Here is an 18,199-nt window from a genome sequence, read left to right as displayed (position 1 = left end):
TGGAATGGGAGTTTTATAAGGGAGAACACTGTAAGTTTAACTCTCTCCTGCCTTATACTGTTAAAGGTTTTTCAAAGAGTAGCTACTATTTGTAATTTCTTTAAAAGTTGAGTTTAAGGGGCCGGGAGTTTGGCCTAGTGGTAAAGTGCTTGTCTAGCATGCACGAAGACCCAGTTCGATTTCTCAGTACCATACACAGAGAAAAGCCAGAAGTGGTGCTGTGGCTCAAGTGGTAGAGCTCTAGCTTTGAGGAGATAGCCCAAGGACAATGCCTAGGCCCTGAGTTAGGTCCCCAGGAATGGCAAAAAAAAAAAAAAAAGTTGAGTTTAAGTCAGGTATTATGGTACACACCTGTAATTCAAGCACTCAGGAAGCTGAGGCAGAAGGATTGAGAGTTCTGTGTTAGCTTGGGCTAGATAACAAAACCGTCTCATAATAACAAATATTCATTAATAAATTAAATTTAAAATTTCCTTTCACTCCTTAGTAGAAAAGTACATAAAATGTTTAAGGTAACTAAATCTCTTCCCACTGCACAGATTTGCTGCCTTTTTTTTTTTTTTGTCCACTTCAACTCAGGGTCTGGGAGCTGTCCCTCAGCTCTTTTGCTCAGGGCCAACATTCTACCACTTTGACCACATTGACACTTCCAGCTTTCTGGTGGTTAACTTGAGATGAGCATCATAGAGACTTTTCTGCCAGAACTGGCTTTGAACCACAATCTTCAAACCTCAGTCTCCTGAGTAGGATTACAGACATGAGCCACTGGCACCTGGATGCTTTTTTTTTTCTTCCTAATTGTTGAAGCCAGGACTTCACATTTGCTAGACAAGTACTTATTTACCACTTGCACTAGAACCCCAGTCCTTAATAGATGTTTTACATATAGGATTTCACCTCAGACTTGCTATGCATCCCAGGCTGGTTTTGAATTAGCAATCCTCTGGCCTCAGCGCCCAAAGCATAAGGATTAGAGGTATGCATCACCACACAGAGCTGCCAAAGACATTTTAATATACTCACATGTTTCTTTTAAATCACCAGCTAACAACAAAAACAAAAATTCCCCAATTCTTTTTCTTTCATCTGTACCCAATGACCATGAATGAGTCTACATTCAATTTTAGAACTAGGTTCAAATCATGGTTTCACTGTTTGCCTACAGCATAACAAATGATCAAATCATCTAATATGATTTGCCTTCAATTTTCTTACCTATGAGACCTAATCTATTTTCTCCACAGTGCTGATATGAACATCAAATCAAAGAACATATAACTTATTTAGCGCAGTACAGACTCCCCAAAATTATCATACCATCACAGCTCCATAAAACATATAGGCAAACATATTTAAGTAACTGACTTAAATGTTTAGAATGTTACTCTTTCATGAAAGAGTGAGCAAATGCAGTCATTATGTAAAAACAGAACTACTGGGCCGAGAGTTTGGCCTATTTGGTAAGAGTGCTTGCCTAGCATGCATGAAGACCTGGGTTCGATTCCTTGGTATATATAGGAAAAGCTGGAAATGGTGCTGCAGCTCAAGTGGTAGAGCTCTAGCCTTGAGGAAAGCCCAAGGACAATGCTCAGGCCCTGAGTTCAAGCCCGAGGACTGGCCATGAAAAAAAAAAGAACAGAACTACGCAACTTTAGGGTTGGAGTAGGAGAAGGAAAGAGATGGACAGAATTCTACTCCCAACCTGACGTATGGAACTGTGACCTCTAGGGACAACTACTTAATAAAATGAATCAATAAAAACAAACAATGTTGCTCCCATGAATAAGCTATATTTCAACTAGTTATATTATTTAACAACTTGGTTCTGTGACAGCTATAAGTAAAAGTTGTTTCCAAACTTTTGTTTAATCTCCAAAATAATTAATTCCTGAAATAATTGTGTAGTCTTTTATTTTATATGCTAATACATTAAAAAGTACAACTAAAATGTATTTCAGAAGTAGGGGGGTAGTACTATAATATTTCCTTAAGTAGATAGGTCTAAATAAAACCTGTTCTGAATAAAATCTGGTGATGAATCTTGGATTTCCTTGACTTTGACCACTTTTCATTTATTTAGTTAACAAATATGTGAGTGTCTACACAGTACAGATCCTGTCTGCACTGGATGCTGGTTATAAAGAAAACAGAGAGATCACATTTATCCATATAAATATCCTGGCAATGAGGTGAACCAAACAGAATAACTCAATCTACATAGAAACAAACTCTGGTAAGCACTATAAAAATAAAGGACAGAAAAGCCAGGTGCCAATGGCTTATTCCTGTAATTCTAGTTACTTAGGAGGATGAGAACAAAGGACAAGTGGTTCAAAGCCAGTCAGGCAGGAGAGTTTGTGGGACTCTCTATATCTACTTTACCACCGAAAAGTTAAAAGTGGAGCTCTGGCTTAAGTGCTAGAACACAAGCAAAAAAACTTCAGGGAAGTTCCAAACTCAGAATTCAAGCCATTTGTTAGGAAACAAATGATACTACAAACAATGTGATCTGTGACAGTTTAAAACAAATCATCTTTCCTGCAAAGACCATAGGGAAGAATTAAACGCAGTATCAAGGCAGTTGAGAGGACCTGTCACACAGCATATTGCTGCTTAAATTCATCCTCTCGACAGCTCTGTAACATGAACAAATTATAAACCAGGCAATTTTTCTCTCAAATAATCAAGGAAAATAATGTCTTTAATTCCTCCTAAGATTGTAACAAAAGCTAAATGATGGCCCTTGTTATATGGCCCCATTTAATATAACCACTCTTGTGAGGTAGAGATTGGGAGGCCCAAGGTCTGAGGCCAGCCTAATCAAAAAGTTTGCAGTCATCACAGAACAAAACAATATGCTGGGTTTGGCATCATGTACCTGCTAGCCTAGCTAGAATGAACAAACACTAGGAGGCTCATTGTACAGGCACTACTTAGCAGAACAAAAATAACAAACACTTGACTTACAAAATCAATTAACCAAGCAAAAGAAGGCTACAGCCCTGGTTCAAGTGGTAGAGTACTTGTCAACAAGCATTCAAACCCTGGTATCACATGCGCACAAAAAAAGTTGCAATAAGCTGGGTGCCAGTGGCTCACACCTGTAATACTAGTTACTCAGGAGGCTGAGATCTGAGGATCAAGGTTCAAAGTCAGCCCGGGAACAAAGGACCTGAGACTCTTATCTCCAAAAAATGGGAAGTGGGCCTTAGCTCAAGGTTAGGACAGTGGCCTTGAGATGAAGAGCTCAAGGATAGTGCCCATGCCAAGTTCAAGCCACATGACCCACCAAAAACAAACAAAAAGTTTTCGTTAAAACAACTTGACAATGTGCATTAACTCACATGGGCCTATATTTCCCAGGTGAGTTATTATCTCTAAATTACTTAGAGGAGTTCCTGAACACAAACATCTGCAACTATAGACAGTTATGCTAATGAGTGACTTTAGAACACACTAGTGTATAAGGGGAGGCTCACTGTGACAGTTCTACAAGTGTAAAACAATGTACCTTGATCAACCTTATCCACCCTATCATCCACCCTCATTCTATTCTTTCTTCTTTAATGTAACTAATAGAAGGGTTACATTATATTCACCAGAGAGAAGGTGCATTTCTTTTTTGTCCCCATTTCCCTCCCCCCATTCTTTCTTCTTAAAACCATTTCAAGTCTGTTCTAATTTCATGCATACAAATGAACTGTGATCCTCATTTTCCCCCTTTATTAACTTGCCCCACTCCCACCCGAGCCTATTCTATTTTCCTGACACTCTGGTAAAATATGTATTAATTACAGCAAGGGGTTTCCCTATGATTTTTCAAACATGTATATATTATATTTTGCTCAGAATAACCCTCTCTGTCAACTTTCTTCATATCTAACAAATTCCTTTAAACTTCAAGTGAATTGAAAATATGAAAAAATAACATCATACTTTTTAGAGATTAGTCAGTTTTTGTCTAAGATCCTACAGGACATTCTAAAATAGAAAAAGAGAATAATGGAATGAGAGAAGGATTGAAGAAGGAAGGAGGAAGAACATACAAGAGTATGAGAGGAAAGAATTGGGGTAGTCCAAGGTCTCCCTAAGATCAACACTTTATCAGAAAGGCAACAGCGCACTCTGCTGGAAACGGGTCTCTCCTTCACACCAGGCAAAAACAATTAAAAGAGGCTACAATTATTTTATTAATGTACATAACATCAAGATTTTTTTTGTTTCTTTTGTCAGTCTGGGCTTGAACTCAAGGCCTGAGTATTGTCCTTGGGTTTCTCAAGGCTAGTGCTCTACCAATTGAGCCACAGCACCACTTCTGGCCTTTTCTGTATGTGTGGTATTGAGGAATCGAACGGGGTTTTCGTGCATGCTAGGCAAGCACTCTATCACTAGGTCAAACTCCCAGCCCAACTTTAGGATTTTTTTTTTTGCCAGTCCTGGGCCTTGAACTCAGAGCCTGGGCACTGTCCTTGGGCTTCCTCAAGGCTACAGCTCTACCACTTGAGCCACAGCACCATTTCTGGCTTTTTTCTATATATGTGGTACCCAGAAATCGAACCCAGGTCTTCGTCCATGTTAGGCAAGAATTCTACCACTAGGCTAAACTCCTGGCTCAACTCCTGGCTCAACTCCTGGCTCAACTCTAGGATTTTTTATAAGTTAAAAGACTAAGACTACTTTACCCATTATGAGGATTAATTAAAAGAACATACATACATACATACACATACACACACACACATATATTCATTTATACTTGCATAAATCCTAGAGAAAATGATTACGAATGGTAGAACAAAATATTACAATGTTATTAATATGTTAACTCAAATAAATTGTAGAGCTCGAGAGCATGGTCTAGCGATAGAGGCCCAGATTTGATTCCTCAATACCACATACATAGAAAAACCTGGAAGTGGTGCTGTAGCTCAAGTGGTAGAGCTCTAGCCTTGAGAAAGCCCAAGGACAGTGCTCAGGCCCTGAGTTCAAGCCCCAAGACTGGCAGAAAAGGAGGGGAGAAGGGGAGGGGAAGGGAAAAAAGAGAGAGAACATTGACACTTCTTTTACCCCACTTTATTTTAGACATGTGCTCTAGACTGAATTAACTCCATAGCACTAACATTATTTCCTAATGTGAAGAGTGGACAAAGCTAGAAATGATAGGCAGATGAAGACAATTACCTAACTGTCCAATTCACAGAACGGAAATTAAGTTTAATAACTTAATTTAAAATAAAGAAAAAAAGCCAGGCACCAGTCATTCACACCTGTAATCCTAGCCACTCAGGAGGTGAGATCTGAGGATCATGGTTCAAAGCCAGTCCCAGCAGGAAAGTCAAAGAGACACTTACCCCAATTAATCATCAAAAAATTGGAAGTAGAGCTGTGGTTCAAAATGGTAGAGCTCTAGCCAGGAGCAAAAGAGCTCAGAGACAGCACCCAACTTCAAGTCCCATACCAACCAAAACAAACAAACAAAAAACCCAAAGCAGTTAATATCAAATTCAAGGAAATCACTAAACTGATCCATGGGAAAAATAAATAACAGAAGTAAATATTTGAAAAGTATGAAAACTGTAACATTTACATCCTAGTAGAAATAAGAAAACTAAGCCATTAATTTATGAATCCAAAAAACTATTTTTCTAAAGGCTTGGGGATATACATATATGCTTGTCTAGAATGTGTGCCCTGAATTTGATCCCTAGTACCATCAAAAACAGAACAAAAAAACTTTAAATCTTTAAAAAGATTAATGAAACCTGAGAAAAGTTTGAAAATATAGGCTGGTTTTAACTATTTTATCTAAAAGAGTCAATAAAATAAATGAACTATTTATATCCCCATTATTCTTTTATGTCCATGGTAATGATTAACTCTAATTCTGAAAAAAAATAGATGAATCAATTTATGGGAGTGTCTTGCTTGACTATTCAGAAAATACAAAGAATTATAAACATATATAGTTTTTCATTATAAACTCAAAAATGAGCAAATATTAGAACCCTACCATATGTTCTTTGCATTATAAAAGTGCTCTGATGCATGTGAAATTTATTTTATGAATGTTTAATTAATATAACAAATATCACATACGTCTTATTACAAATAAAAGTTCTCTGTCACATTGGTGAAATGTTACCATTAGAATATTAGATTTAATTGGGAGATTTAGCTTGTTCAATAAACCTGTAGACTTATGGGAAACTGCCAGAAAATAAGACCTTTAACATTATGAGTAATAAATCATTCATTTATGGAAAAATCACTCTGTCTCTACAGAAACAGTTATACCAGAAAAACCAAGGGAGGAAACACGAATGGAAGGAGAAAGGGTGAGCAGCAAATGCAGTCAACATAGTCAATGTATATTATGTAAAAACTGAACTATATAACTTGAGGTTGGGGTGAAGAGGGGAAACAGGAGAGAACAATGGGAGGAGTAACACTGATCATGACGCAATAACATGATGCATAAAATCATAACCTCCGTGAACAACTACTTAATAAAATTAATTTTTTAAAAAAATCCCCTCTACGCTGGGTGCAATGGCTTACACCTGTAATCCTAGCTACTCCAGAGGCTGAGATTTGAGGATCACGGTTCAAAGCCAGCCAGAGCACTAAAGTCCATGAGACTCATCTCAACCTAGCCTCAACTAAAAAACCAGAAGTGGAGCTGTGGCTCCAGGGGTAGGGCGGTAGCCTTGAGCTGAAGAGCTCAGGGACAGCTCCCAGGCCCAGAGTTCAAGACCCACGATCAACCAAGAAAAAAAAAATCCCCTCTATACATATACATATCCTGCATATGCACATATATATATACACACACAGGAAACATCAATTCTAGTTTAAAAATAAATGATAAATATATATATACATAGCTATAGATGTGGTTATATTTTACCAGGGAGAGGAACAAAATATTAATGAATAACATCAGTCAACATACTGTCTACCCAACTGAAGCACCAAGCTTAAAATTCAAGTACTCATCACAGTTCTATATTGATTGTCAAATGGTCTAGATTTGGGGGTGGGAATATGGCTTAGTGGTAGAGTGCTTGCTGGGTTCCATTCCTCAGTACAATATACTCAGAAAAAGCCAGAAGTGGTGCTGTGGCTCAAGTGGTAGAGAGCTAGCCTTGAGCAAAAGAAGGTCAAGGACAGTACCCAGGCCCTGAGGTCAAGCCCCAGACTGGCAAAAAATGAAAAAAGAGAGAGCGAGAGAGTGAGAGGGAGAGGCAGAAAGAAAGAAAGAAAGAAAGAAAGAAAGAAAGAGAGAGAGAGAGAGAGAGAGAGAGAGAGAGAGAGAGAGAGAGAGAGAGAGAGAGAGAAGGAGGGAGGGAGGGAGGGAGGGAGGGAGGGACAGGAGGGGAGGGGAATATAGTGTAGATTCTAAACATGTTTCATACAAAAACATCCTTAAGGAATGTTAAAGGAGCCAGTGCTCATGGCTCACACCTATAATCCTAACTGCTCAAGGGGCTGAGATGAGAGAATCATGATTCAAAACCAACCCCATCGTGAAAGTCCACAAGACTCTTACCTCCAGTTAACTACCTAAAAGCCAGAAGTGTTGGCCCGGGAGTTTGGCCTAGTGGTAGAGTGCTTGTCCAGCATACAAGACCCAGGTTCAATTCCTTGGTACCACATACATAGAAAAAAGCCAGAAGTGGTGCTGCAGCTTAAGTGGTAGAGCTCTAGCCTTGAGAAAGTCCAAGAACAGTGGTCAAGCCCTGAGCTCAAGCCCAGGACTGGCAAAAATAAATATATAAATAAAAATAAATAAATAAAAGCCAGAAGTGGAGCTGTGGCTCAAGTGGAAGAGTGCTAGCTTTGAGCATAAAAGCTCAGGGACATTTCCTAAGCACTGACTTCAGCCCCAGGACCAGCAAAAAAAAAAAAAAAAAAGCCCTTCACCTTATATATCACCCAACAAAAACTTGTGAGTTCTGGAACTCACTGGACTATTCATTAAGATTCCCATAAAGATATTAAAGAATTCTGTAAGAGAACTGAAGTTCAAAACCATCAGAATATAAAACAGAAGGAAAACAGTAAACGAAGCCTTTCTGATTACTCTGCAGTACACTGCTTTCATTTTCTCTTTTTTTTTTTTTTTTGCCAGTCTTGGGGCTTGAACTCAGGGCCTGGACACCGTCCTTTGGCATTCTACCACTTGAGTCACAGCACCACTTCCAGCTTGTTCAGTTTATGTAGTACTGAGGAACCCAGAGCTTCATGCATCCTGGGCAAGCACCTGGGCAAGCACTAGCACTCAGCCTCCTTCCCAGTCCTACCTTCATTTTTCAAATGAAGAGCCAAGGTGGAGAGGGACAGAGCTCACCTGCTCACAGCTCAATGAACACACAGCACTACTCAGGACTTCGGTGTTGCTTTACATTGTTCTTTAAATTACACATCTTTCTTTTTCAAAAATGAATTTAAGAGAATCCCACATTTCCCATTAATCCATAAGGTCATAAATACATACATTCTGTGGAGAAAAGGAATTCATCTTTTGTATTGGAGAGTTGAGTTTTACAGTCTTTCCTGAAGGAGCTTCTGCATTTAAGGGGGCTACTTCTTTTTCAAAACACTGACGTTTCCTCATCTGTAGGAAAGGAAGATAAAATTTAATGGAAACTCAAAGTCTGACATGCTAGTTGTTCTCAAAGATCAAAATAAGTAGGTACAATTTTTATACACCCCCCCCCCACACACACTTGAAAAGACGTGGTGTGGATGTGCATGTACAAGTACCAGCTTGAATTCAGGGCCTCAATACTCTCATTTGGCTTTTTCCCTCAAGGCTGGTTCTCTATCACTTCAACCACATCTTAACTTCCAGCTTTTTGCTGGTTAATTGGAGATAAGTATCTCATGTACTTTTCTGCCTCTACTGGCTTCAAACTGCAATCCTCAGATCTCAGCCTCCTGAGTAGCTAAGATTACAGGTGGAGCACTAGTACCTGGCTCTGAAAAGTATTATTTTTGTGCTTGAACTTAGAACCCTGTGCTCTCATTTGACTTTTTGCTCAAATCTGGTGTTTACCACTTAAATTAGAACTCTACTTCCTCTGAAAGACTATTTCTAACTGCCAATAATAGAGGGGATTTTTTTTGTTTGTTTGGTTGGTTGGTTTTGCCAGTCCTAGGCTTGAGCAGGGCCTGAGCAATATCCTTGGGGTTTTTTCTTAAGGCTAGAACCACTTGAGCCACAGTCGCACTTTTTCTATGTATGGCTTTTTCTATGTATGTGGTACCAAAGAATCCAACCTGGGTCTTCATGAATGCTAGGCAAGAACTCTACCACTAGGCCAAACTCTGACCCCAGTAATAATTTTTTTTTTATTTAAATACATGGGTGCCAGTCGCTCACACCTGTAATCCTAGCTACTTAGGAAGATAAGATCTGAAGATCACAGTTTGAAGCCAGCCAAGCAGGAAAGTTCATGAGACTCTTATCTTCAACTAATAGGCAAAAAGCCAGAAATGAGCTTGTGGCTCAAGTGGTACAGAACCAGCCTTGAGCAAAAACACTCAGGAACAGTGCCCTGATCCTGACTTCAATTCCCAACATCAGCACCAAAATAAACCCTCAAAAAAACCCATGGGCTGAGAGGGTAGATCAAGTGGTAGAGCAGCTGCCTATCAAGTACAAGACATTGAATACAAACCCCAGTGCCACTTAAAAACAATCCCCCAAATAGGCATGTCATAATTGCATTTAAATGAAATAGATACAGTAATCTTAACCAAAGTAGCTTTAATTAGCTCCTACATGGTAGAATTACTTGCAATTGCTATAACTATTACAAGTCATATTGTATTTGTATGTATGTAAGTAACCCTAAATTCCCTTCCCAAACTTTAGCTACACCTATTCATGTAAATCCTGGGAGGGAAAAAAGCACCTCAATAACTTCAGTCTTAATAAAAATGAAATATCAGCTTGTGAAATTGGGAAATGTTTTACATTGTACCTTACCTCACATTTTGGAGGGAATAACTGGTGGTACTGGAATTTGAAGTCAATCTGCACTTGCCCCCTGAACCAGTCTCTCAAGCTTTTTGCTTTATTTTTCCTGCAAGTTTATTTTAGTTTACTTCCCCCACATTTTACCTGAGTAGCCTCAAACTCAGTCCCAGTAGCTATTTTGCTTTTTTTCAGTCTTGTTAACTTTTAGTCCAAGGTTAGCCTCAAACCTCAATCCTCCCAATCTCCACCTCCCACAGGGCTGAGATTATAAGTTTATATCACCACACCCAGCTCTACTCCACCCTATTTCTAAACACAAAGCTGAATTATAGAAACTGAGCAAACAGCAGGGCACAGGTGGCTCACTCCTGTAATCCTAGCTACTCAGGAGATTGAGATCTAAGGATCACTGTTCAAAGCAAGCCCAGCACAAAAGTCTGTGAGACTCTTACCTCCAATTAACCACCAGAAAACTAGAAGTGGTGCTGTGGCTCAAGAGACAGGGTGCTAGCTTTGAGCTGATGAGCTCAGGGACAGGGCCAGGAGTTTGGCCTAGTGGTAGAGTGCTTGCCTAGCATGCACGAAGGCCTGGGTTCAATTCCTTGGTACCACATACATAGAAAAAAGCCGGAAATGGTGATGAGGCTTAAGTAGTAGAGCTCTAGCCTTGAGAAAGCCCAAGGACAGTGCTCAGGCCCAGAGTTCAAGCCCCAGGAACAGCAAAAAAAGAAAAGAGGAGGATTAATATGTGGCTATTAAATCCAAAGAGTACAAGAGCAAGGACTCAATAACTGCATATCCAAAGCTATGGAAATGGTAATGGAAATATAAACATAACTATATAGACATAAAAACCTATGACTCTATAGACATAATGTTTTATTTCATAAATTAATATGTTTCTATGACATACAAACCCTTAGCCTAATTTTGATTAAGTTCTAAATACTAAGTCCCAGTGACTGTAGAGATTCCCTCCTTGAACACTTGTTTGTTAAACTTGTTATTTAAAATATGATGTAAAAATCAACATTAATAAATTCTTTAAAAAAAAAAAAAGTTCCAGGCCTAGGCAATTTAGAGAAATCTTGTCTCAGCATAAAGGGAATGTGAACTCAGTTGGAAGGGTACATGCCTATCATAAACACAGCCTGAGTCCCATCCCTAGTACTACACTTACACACACACACAAACTCAACAAATAAAAGTAAACCTTGTCAATGTACTAAAACTATCAGTACCAAACTATCCATGATGCAAATTTTTTTTTTTTTTTTTGCCAGTCCTGGGCTTGAGCTCAGGGCCTGAGCGCTGTCTTTGGACTTTTCTCAAGGCTCAGCACCAATTCTGGCTTTTTTTCTATGTATGTGGTACTGAGGAATTGAACCTGGGTCTTTGTGCACGCTAGGCAAGCACTCTACCACTAGGCCAAACTCCCAGCCCCTGAATGAATATTTACAATAAAGACATTTTGCTATTGTTTTCATTGCACACTGGTCCTGAGGCTTAAACTTGGAGCCTGGGCACGGTTTCTGAGTTTCTTTTGCTGAAGGCTAGTGTTCTACCATTTGAACCACAGCCCTACTTCTGGCAGTTTTAGTAGTTTACTGGGGGAAAAGAGTCTCATAAATTTTCCTGCCTGGGCTTGCTTCAAATGGTGGTCCTGAGATCTCAGCCTCCTAAGTAGCTAGGATTAGAGAAGCGAGCCTTGCCTCAAAGGCATTTTGGCCAAAAGGCCATGATTAGATGAAAACAATGCAAGAATTTTAAAACTACAAAGTTGTTATAACCAAGATATGCCTCAAGTAATATTTTTCTGTCAAATCAGCATACAATTTGGGACATACATGACAAGCTACCATGAATACCCTGTTGTAATAACAAGTTCCTATGCAACAAATAACTAAATAAAATGAAATTATAGCTGTCATGGTTAGCTCATATCTGCCAATACCAGCTACTCAAGAGGCTGAGATTTATAGATTGCAGTTCTAAGCTAGCTTACTAGGAAAGTCCGTAAGATTTATTTACAAGACAGCAAAAAGCCAGAGGCAGAGCTATAGCTCAAATAGTAGATCACCAGTCTTAAGTGAAAAAGCTAAGGGATGGCACTCAGGCCTTAACTACAAGCCCCAGGACCAGCATATGCACAGGCATACATACAGTGCAGGCATACACACAGAAAGTACCAATAAATTGCCACATAGCTAGAACAAAACTTTACCAATCTCCACAAATGCGCAAAGGAGTTGACTTATTTCATTATACTCGGCTACAACTAAATGAATTTGGGTCGGCATAAATTGTTTACCTGCTGTGCAGTTTCTAAGGGTCGAATTCTTTTCTTCTCTACTTGAAAATCATCATTTTCATTTTTATGTCCAGATGTCTGTTTTTTGGCAGATAACTTTGCAGCCAAGGTGGTTTTTCTAGGAGAGTCTTATATAATAAGTAACCAAAAATTAGTATAAAGCAATCAGGCAATTAAAAAAAATGCCCAAGATGTAGAACATTTCTAAAAATTCCATCTGATAGCTTAAAATATGAAATGTTAAAACATGTTTAAAAGCATTTCTATACAAAACATACAATGAGGGCCGGGAGTTTGGCCTAGTGGTTAAAGTGCTTGCCTAGCATGCATGAAGACCCGGGTTCGATTCCTCGGTACCACATATAGAAAAAAAGCCAGACGTGGTGCTGAGGCTCAAGTGGTAGAGCTCTAGCCTTGAGAAAGTCCAAGGACAGTGCTCAGGCCCTGAGCTCAAGCCCAGGACTGGCAAAAAAAAACAAAAACAAAAACAAAACATATAATGAAAATTTTGAGAGATATACTTTTTTTTTTTTTTTTTTTTTTTTGTGAGTCAAGGGACTTGAACTCAGCCTGGGTGCTGTACCTGAGCCCTTTAGCTCAAGGCTACCACCCTACCCCTGGGTCTGGGCATTGTACCTGCCCTCTTCAGCTCAAGGCTAGTGCTCTACCACTTTGAGCCACAGCGCCACTTCCTGTTTTCTAGTAGTTAACTGGAGACTCATAGGGAGTTCTGTACCTGGGCTGGCTTTACACCATGACCCTCAGATCTCAGTGTCCTAAGGAGTTAGGATTACAGGAATGAGCCACCAATACCTGGTGAGATTCTTACCTCCAATCAACCATTAGAAAGCCAGAAGTGGAGCTGTGGCTCAAAGTGGTAGATTACCTAGCCTTCACAGGGATAGCACTCAATCCTTCAATTCAAGCCCCTCCACTGACAAAATGTAAACTAAAAAATAATTCCAACTAAAGGGACAGCTCAGTGTTAGAGTACATGCTTAGCATATCCGAGTCCGAATTACATCCTGAACACAAAAATAAATAAAGAGTATAATGCTTCATGCTTGTAATCACAGCTTCCTAGAAAGAGATGAGGAGGTGAGAGACTGGAGGCTAGCCCCAGCACAAAATTAGCAAGACTTCACTTTACCAGTAGGCAGAATACGATGGTACACAACTATCATCTCAGCTAAGTAGATTTAAAGAGGAAAACTTCAGGCCAGAGCAAAACAGAAAACCCTATCAAACAACACTAAAGCAAAATGGGCACAAGCAGTATGGCTTAAGCGGTAGGGTTCCTGCCTAATAAGATCAAGGCCCTGAGTTCAAATCCTATTAACCAACAGCAAAACTAAATTCCATTAAGCAACTTCAAAGAAATTGGGTAAGCATACACAATCAAGTATACGAATCAAATTTATCTAAAGTAGGCCTTAGAACAGTAATAATTAAGACTACAAATACAAACACCAACAGCCCCAGACCAAAATGTAACTTACTTACCTCGACAGGCCAATGAAGTATCATTTCTTTCAGAAGCTGATGTGCCCGGACTGTTGAAGTGAGGTGAGGTTCCTGGGCTCGCGTCACTGAGTAGAGAACTCTCGGCGTGGCATGAACAGCAGCACGACGACGGTGCTCCAGCCTTTTTACTCACGCCTTCATCCACCAGCTTCCCTGAAAATGAAATAACTTGTTTGTAACACATCTGACCAAACAAACCCCAATGGCTGTCTGTGGCCAGGGTGAGCAATCATCTCAGCTCATTCAGTATCGGGAGGATTTTCTGGCAAACCTGGACAGGCTAGACACCTACAGCATCAAATTAAGACAAGAGAAGCACTCGTGCCAAAAACCCTAACAATGTAATAACAACCAAAGATGCAATAAAAGCCCAACCACTCAAATATTCACTTCCACTGAGATAGAGCTAAAAATCAAGCAGGAATGACTGAAACAAATGTATAATATATATTCTAAATTGCTATTTACCTAGATGAAGAACATGAAAGTTAATATCCCAAATATGTAAACACCTAAGAGTTATATTCTATTCCTTACACTTCTATTTCAAATGGAAATAGTTTCAGATAAACTAAGCCTACCTTACTCATGGGTTTATTACACAGATTTGAGCAAGTGAAGTAAAACATAATTTAAAAATTACCTAAACAAGGTGGCTCATGTGTATACTCTCAGCTACTCAAGGTGTGGATGTGAAGGACTATAGTTTCAGGCCAATCTGGGCAAAATATTAGCAAGACGTCACCTCAATAAGCTGAGCGCAGTAGGACACACATGTGGTCAGGAGACTGTAGATAGCAGAAACCTGGTCTAGGAAATCCCAATGCAAAAAATAAGAGACCACATCTAAATTATAACCTTGGAGTAAAAGGGGCTGGAGGTGTAAATTAAGTGAGAGAGACCTTGCAAGGACCAGTTTTGCAGGAAAAAAAAAGGGGGGGGGTGTCAAAGCAGAAATTTCAAAAGCAATTCTAAATCCCCATATCCCCATGCATCCATGCACACACCATACAGCTCAGTTGACAGGAAGAAGCACTAAGTCAGTTCTGCATTATCATCAGGTGTTTAAATTGTCAACTGTATTTAAATTGTTGTGATCTCCTGAGAATTTTCCTGACCTTAATTCTGTAAAAAACATAAAAGCAAAATGGTATCCAAAATGCAAGGTTAAAAATTACAGCAAACCTCCCCAAGCCAGAAAGAGCATGTGATATACTTAAATGATAAGGTGAGTTTTTGACTAAGTGAAAGGTAGCATGTCTTTACAGAAGTTTGGTAGCATTATAAGAAAAATGAATATATCTCCAGAACAGTCACTTTCTCAATAGTAGTCCCCCTGGAGCCACATATGCAGATACCAAGAGTCTGCTGTACATGTATCAAACTCTATTTTAAGAATACTATTCAAATTAATAAAAGGTACTTGATACCTAAATATAATACATAAGGTTAACAATATGCTTCAGAAGGATCAATCAAAAGCTTGTAAATATTTATTTTTTAAAAAGGCTTTGTCAGTATCATAAACATTTTCTTTTAGGGCTGGGGTGTGGCTCCCATGGTAGAGCACTTACCTGGCCAAAACGAGAACCTAAGTTCATCAACAAGGGGGGGGGGGGGGGGGAAGAATCTCTTAAAGAAGTCTGGGATTGCCGGTACCTGTGACTCATGCCTGTAATCATAGCTACTCAACAAAGAGCTAAAACCCTCTACCCGTATTTTTTTAGAAATAGAATTTAGTTACTTTTGTTCACAACTGATGAAACTAAACTAAACCAGTAACTCTACCTCAAAAATTCTAGCCTAACTCACCTTGTGGCAGTAGCTCATACCTATAATCCTAGCTACTCAGGAGGCTTATATCTGAGGACTGTGGTTCCATTCCAGCTCAGGCAGGAAAGTCTGTCACTCTTATCTCCAAAGAACCACCAGATATAAGCTGTGGCTCAAAGTGGAAGAACACTAGCCTTGAGTGAAAAAGCTCAGAAACTGTGCCCAGACCCTGAGCTGAAGCCCCATGATGAAAGAAAGAAAGAGAGAAAGGAGGGGGGGAAGACTGGGGAGAGAGAGAGGGGGAGAGAAAGAGAGGGAGGGAAGGAGCATGGGAGGGAGGGAAGGAAAAAAAGATAGGAGGGAGGGAGGGAGGGTGGGAGGGAAGAAGGAAGGAAGGATCACTACCTCAACCATTGCTATCAGTCCTGGCTAGTATATTTTTTCTTATTTACTCCACATTTGAATATTATCAGAAAGGGCCAAATAAACAAATGTGTTAGAGGATTTACTCAATAAAATCAATAGTGTTAAATATTAGCATCATGATAACCTCTTCTCTTGCATCTATTACATACAGATTTATCATCTATTTATTTTCCTAATAGTTCTAAGCACTGATATCTTTTTTTTTATGCTAGTCTTGGGGCTTGAGCTTAGGCCTTAGCACTGTCCTCAGACTTTCTCAAGGTTAGACTCTACCACTTGAGCCACAGCACTATTTCCAGCTTTTTTCTATGTATGTGGTGCCAAGGAATCAAACCCAGGTCTTTGTGCATGCTAGGCAAGCACTCTACCACTAGGCCAAACTCCCGGCCCAGCTCTAATGCTCTTATAAGGTAAAAGACTGAATTGCACCATTTTTTTTAGGTTACTTTATTGTTATTACAAAGGTGGTGAATAGAGGGATTAGAATTACGTGAGTTGTTTCCTGTCATATAGTCTTCCTTTCCTTCCCTCCCAGGCCCACCCTCTCTCCCACTTCCACCCTTTACTGAGCTCCCCTCTTGCAATTTTTAATCCTTTTTCCCTTTTTAATCCTTTCTTTATCCTCACCCCACCTCATATTATGCTTTAAGATTAAACATTCTGTTGTATTGAACCTTTTAGAGAGGTTCTTATAAAGAAATGTCTTTAGGGCTGATAATCTTAAGTGTTCACCTAGCAGGTATGAAGATTTGAACTATGGATCCTCTAGTGAACAAATGCAGCAGTGGTACTCACTAGACACTATGTTGCAAATGCACTATACAAACTGTGAGTGGGGATGGGAGGGAGAAACTGGGAGGGAGCGAGGGAGGGGATGACCCTGTCCAAAAAGAAATGAACTCATTACCTGACTTATGTCACTGAAACCCATCTCTACCTCACCTTTATAACAATTAAATGGAGGAGGAGGAGGAGGAGGAGGAGGAGGAGGAGGAGGAGGAAAGGAAGGGAGGGAGGGAGGGAGGGAGGGAGGGAGGGAAGGAAGGAAGGAAGGAAGGAAGGAAGGAAGGAAGGAAGGAAGGAAGGAAGGAAGGAAGGAAGGAAGGAAGGAAGGATTTTAAAGGACAGTGCTCGGGCTGGATGCAGCTCCGGGGGCGCAGCATTTCTCTGGGACATTCAAGGCTCTGCGTGTGATCCCCAGCACTATGAAAAAAAGAAAGAACACCTAGAACAAGGCTCCCCTAGTCTGGATCAAGAGTAGTTCACTGCATTTCTTTTTTGGGTCCCATTAAGCAGCCTGAAGATGTGAAGCAATTACTTACCGGTAAGAGACTGTTGCCATGCTAAAGCAGAACATAGCAAAGCCAAGCTTTTCCCGCTTCCTGTGGGGCTCTCCAACAAACAGTGCTGCCTACTGTTTAGTCCTCTGACAATCTACAAACACAGAAAGAAACCATCAGCAACAACAAAAATATTAATAAGCACTTCTTTCACTTTATTAGGTCTCCATCAGAGGTAAACTGAATCAGCTGCAGTCCTGAAGCCACAGTGAAGACATAGGTAACCAACTAGAATTTACTTTTATCAAGACTTATTTTCATCACACTTCTCCCTAAGTGTTAGATTTAAAAGCCTATCAATCACCAGAGAAGTGAGAAAAGCAACTTGTACTTTAATTATGCAATCAACCTACCATTTCTGTAAAATTGGAATACTCTAACATTTATGACTACCTATGATGAAAAGTTAACGAGAGACACAAATTGATAACATCATTGTGTATGAAAGTGGAGGAGGCCCAACTCCAGGAAGCCCACTCTAAAACTTTTCCCATATGCATATAGGGAAATATATAAAAAAAGGTCACAGCAGAATGACTCCAAGAGAATGTCAACAATCTAAATGCCCAACCAAGAAGTAAAAGGACACATAAATTGGCCAGGCGCAGTGACTCAAGCCTGTAATCCTAGCTACTCAGGAGATTGAGATCCTCAGTTCTTGAGATCCTAAAGTTCTTGAGGCTTATCTCCAGTTAACCACCAGGAAACCAGTAGTGGCATTGTGGCTCAAGGGGTAGGGCAATAGCGTTGAGCTGAAGAGCTCAGGGACAGCACCCAGGCCCAGAATTTAAGCCCCTACAACCAACAAAAGAAAAGAAAAAAAGGACAGATAAATCAACC

At 39.8% G+C, this 18,199-nt stretch overlaps 1 protein-coding gene across 1 annotated transcript in view; it reads right to left on the bottom strand.

Annotated features, from left to right (window-relative positions):
* Nucleotides 1–18,199, bottom strand: part of Brip1 (BRCA1 interacting DNA helicase 1) — an 86,261-nt gene that overhangs the window by 66,912 nt on the left and 1,150 nt on the right. The window contains 4 exon segments of the mRNA XM_090351753.1: nucleotides 8,498–8,617; nucleotides 12,297–12,424; nucleotides 13,800–13,973; nucleotides 17,342–17,453. Of these exon segments, the coding sequence (XP_090207879.1) occupies nucleotides 8,498–8,617; nucleotides 12,297–12,424; nucleotides 13,800–13,973; nucleotides 17,342–17,453 (534 nt within the window).

Source organism: Megascapheus bottae, chromosome 17 (assembly GCF_031878675.1).
Source record: "Megascapheus bottae isolate mThoBot1 chromosome 17, mThoBot2.hap1, whole genome shotgun sequence".
NCBI lineage: Eukaryota > Metazoa > Chordata > Mammalia > Rodentia > Geomyidae > Megascapheus > Megascapheus bottae.
Note: the sequence above shows the minus strand (reverse complement) of the source record. Positions and strands in the feature narration are given on the sequence as shown.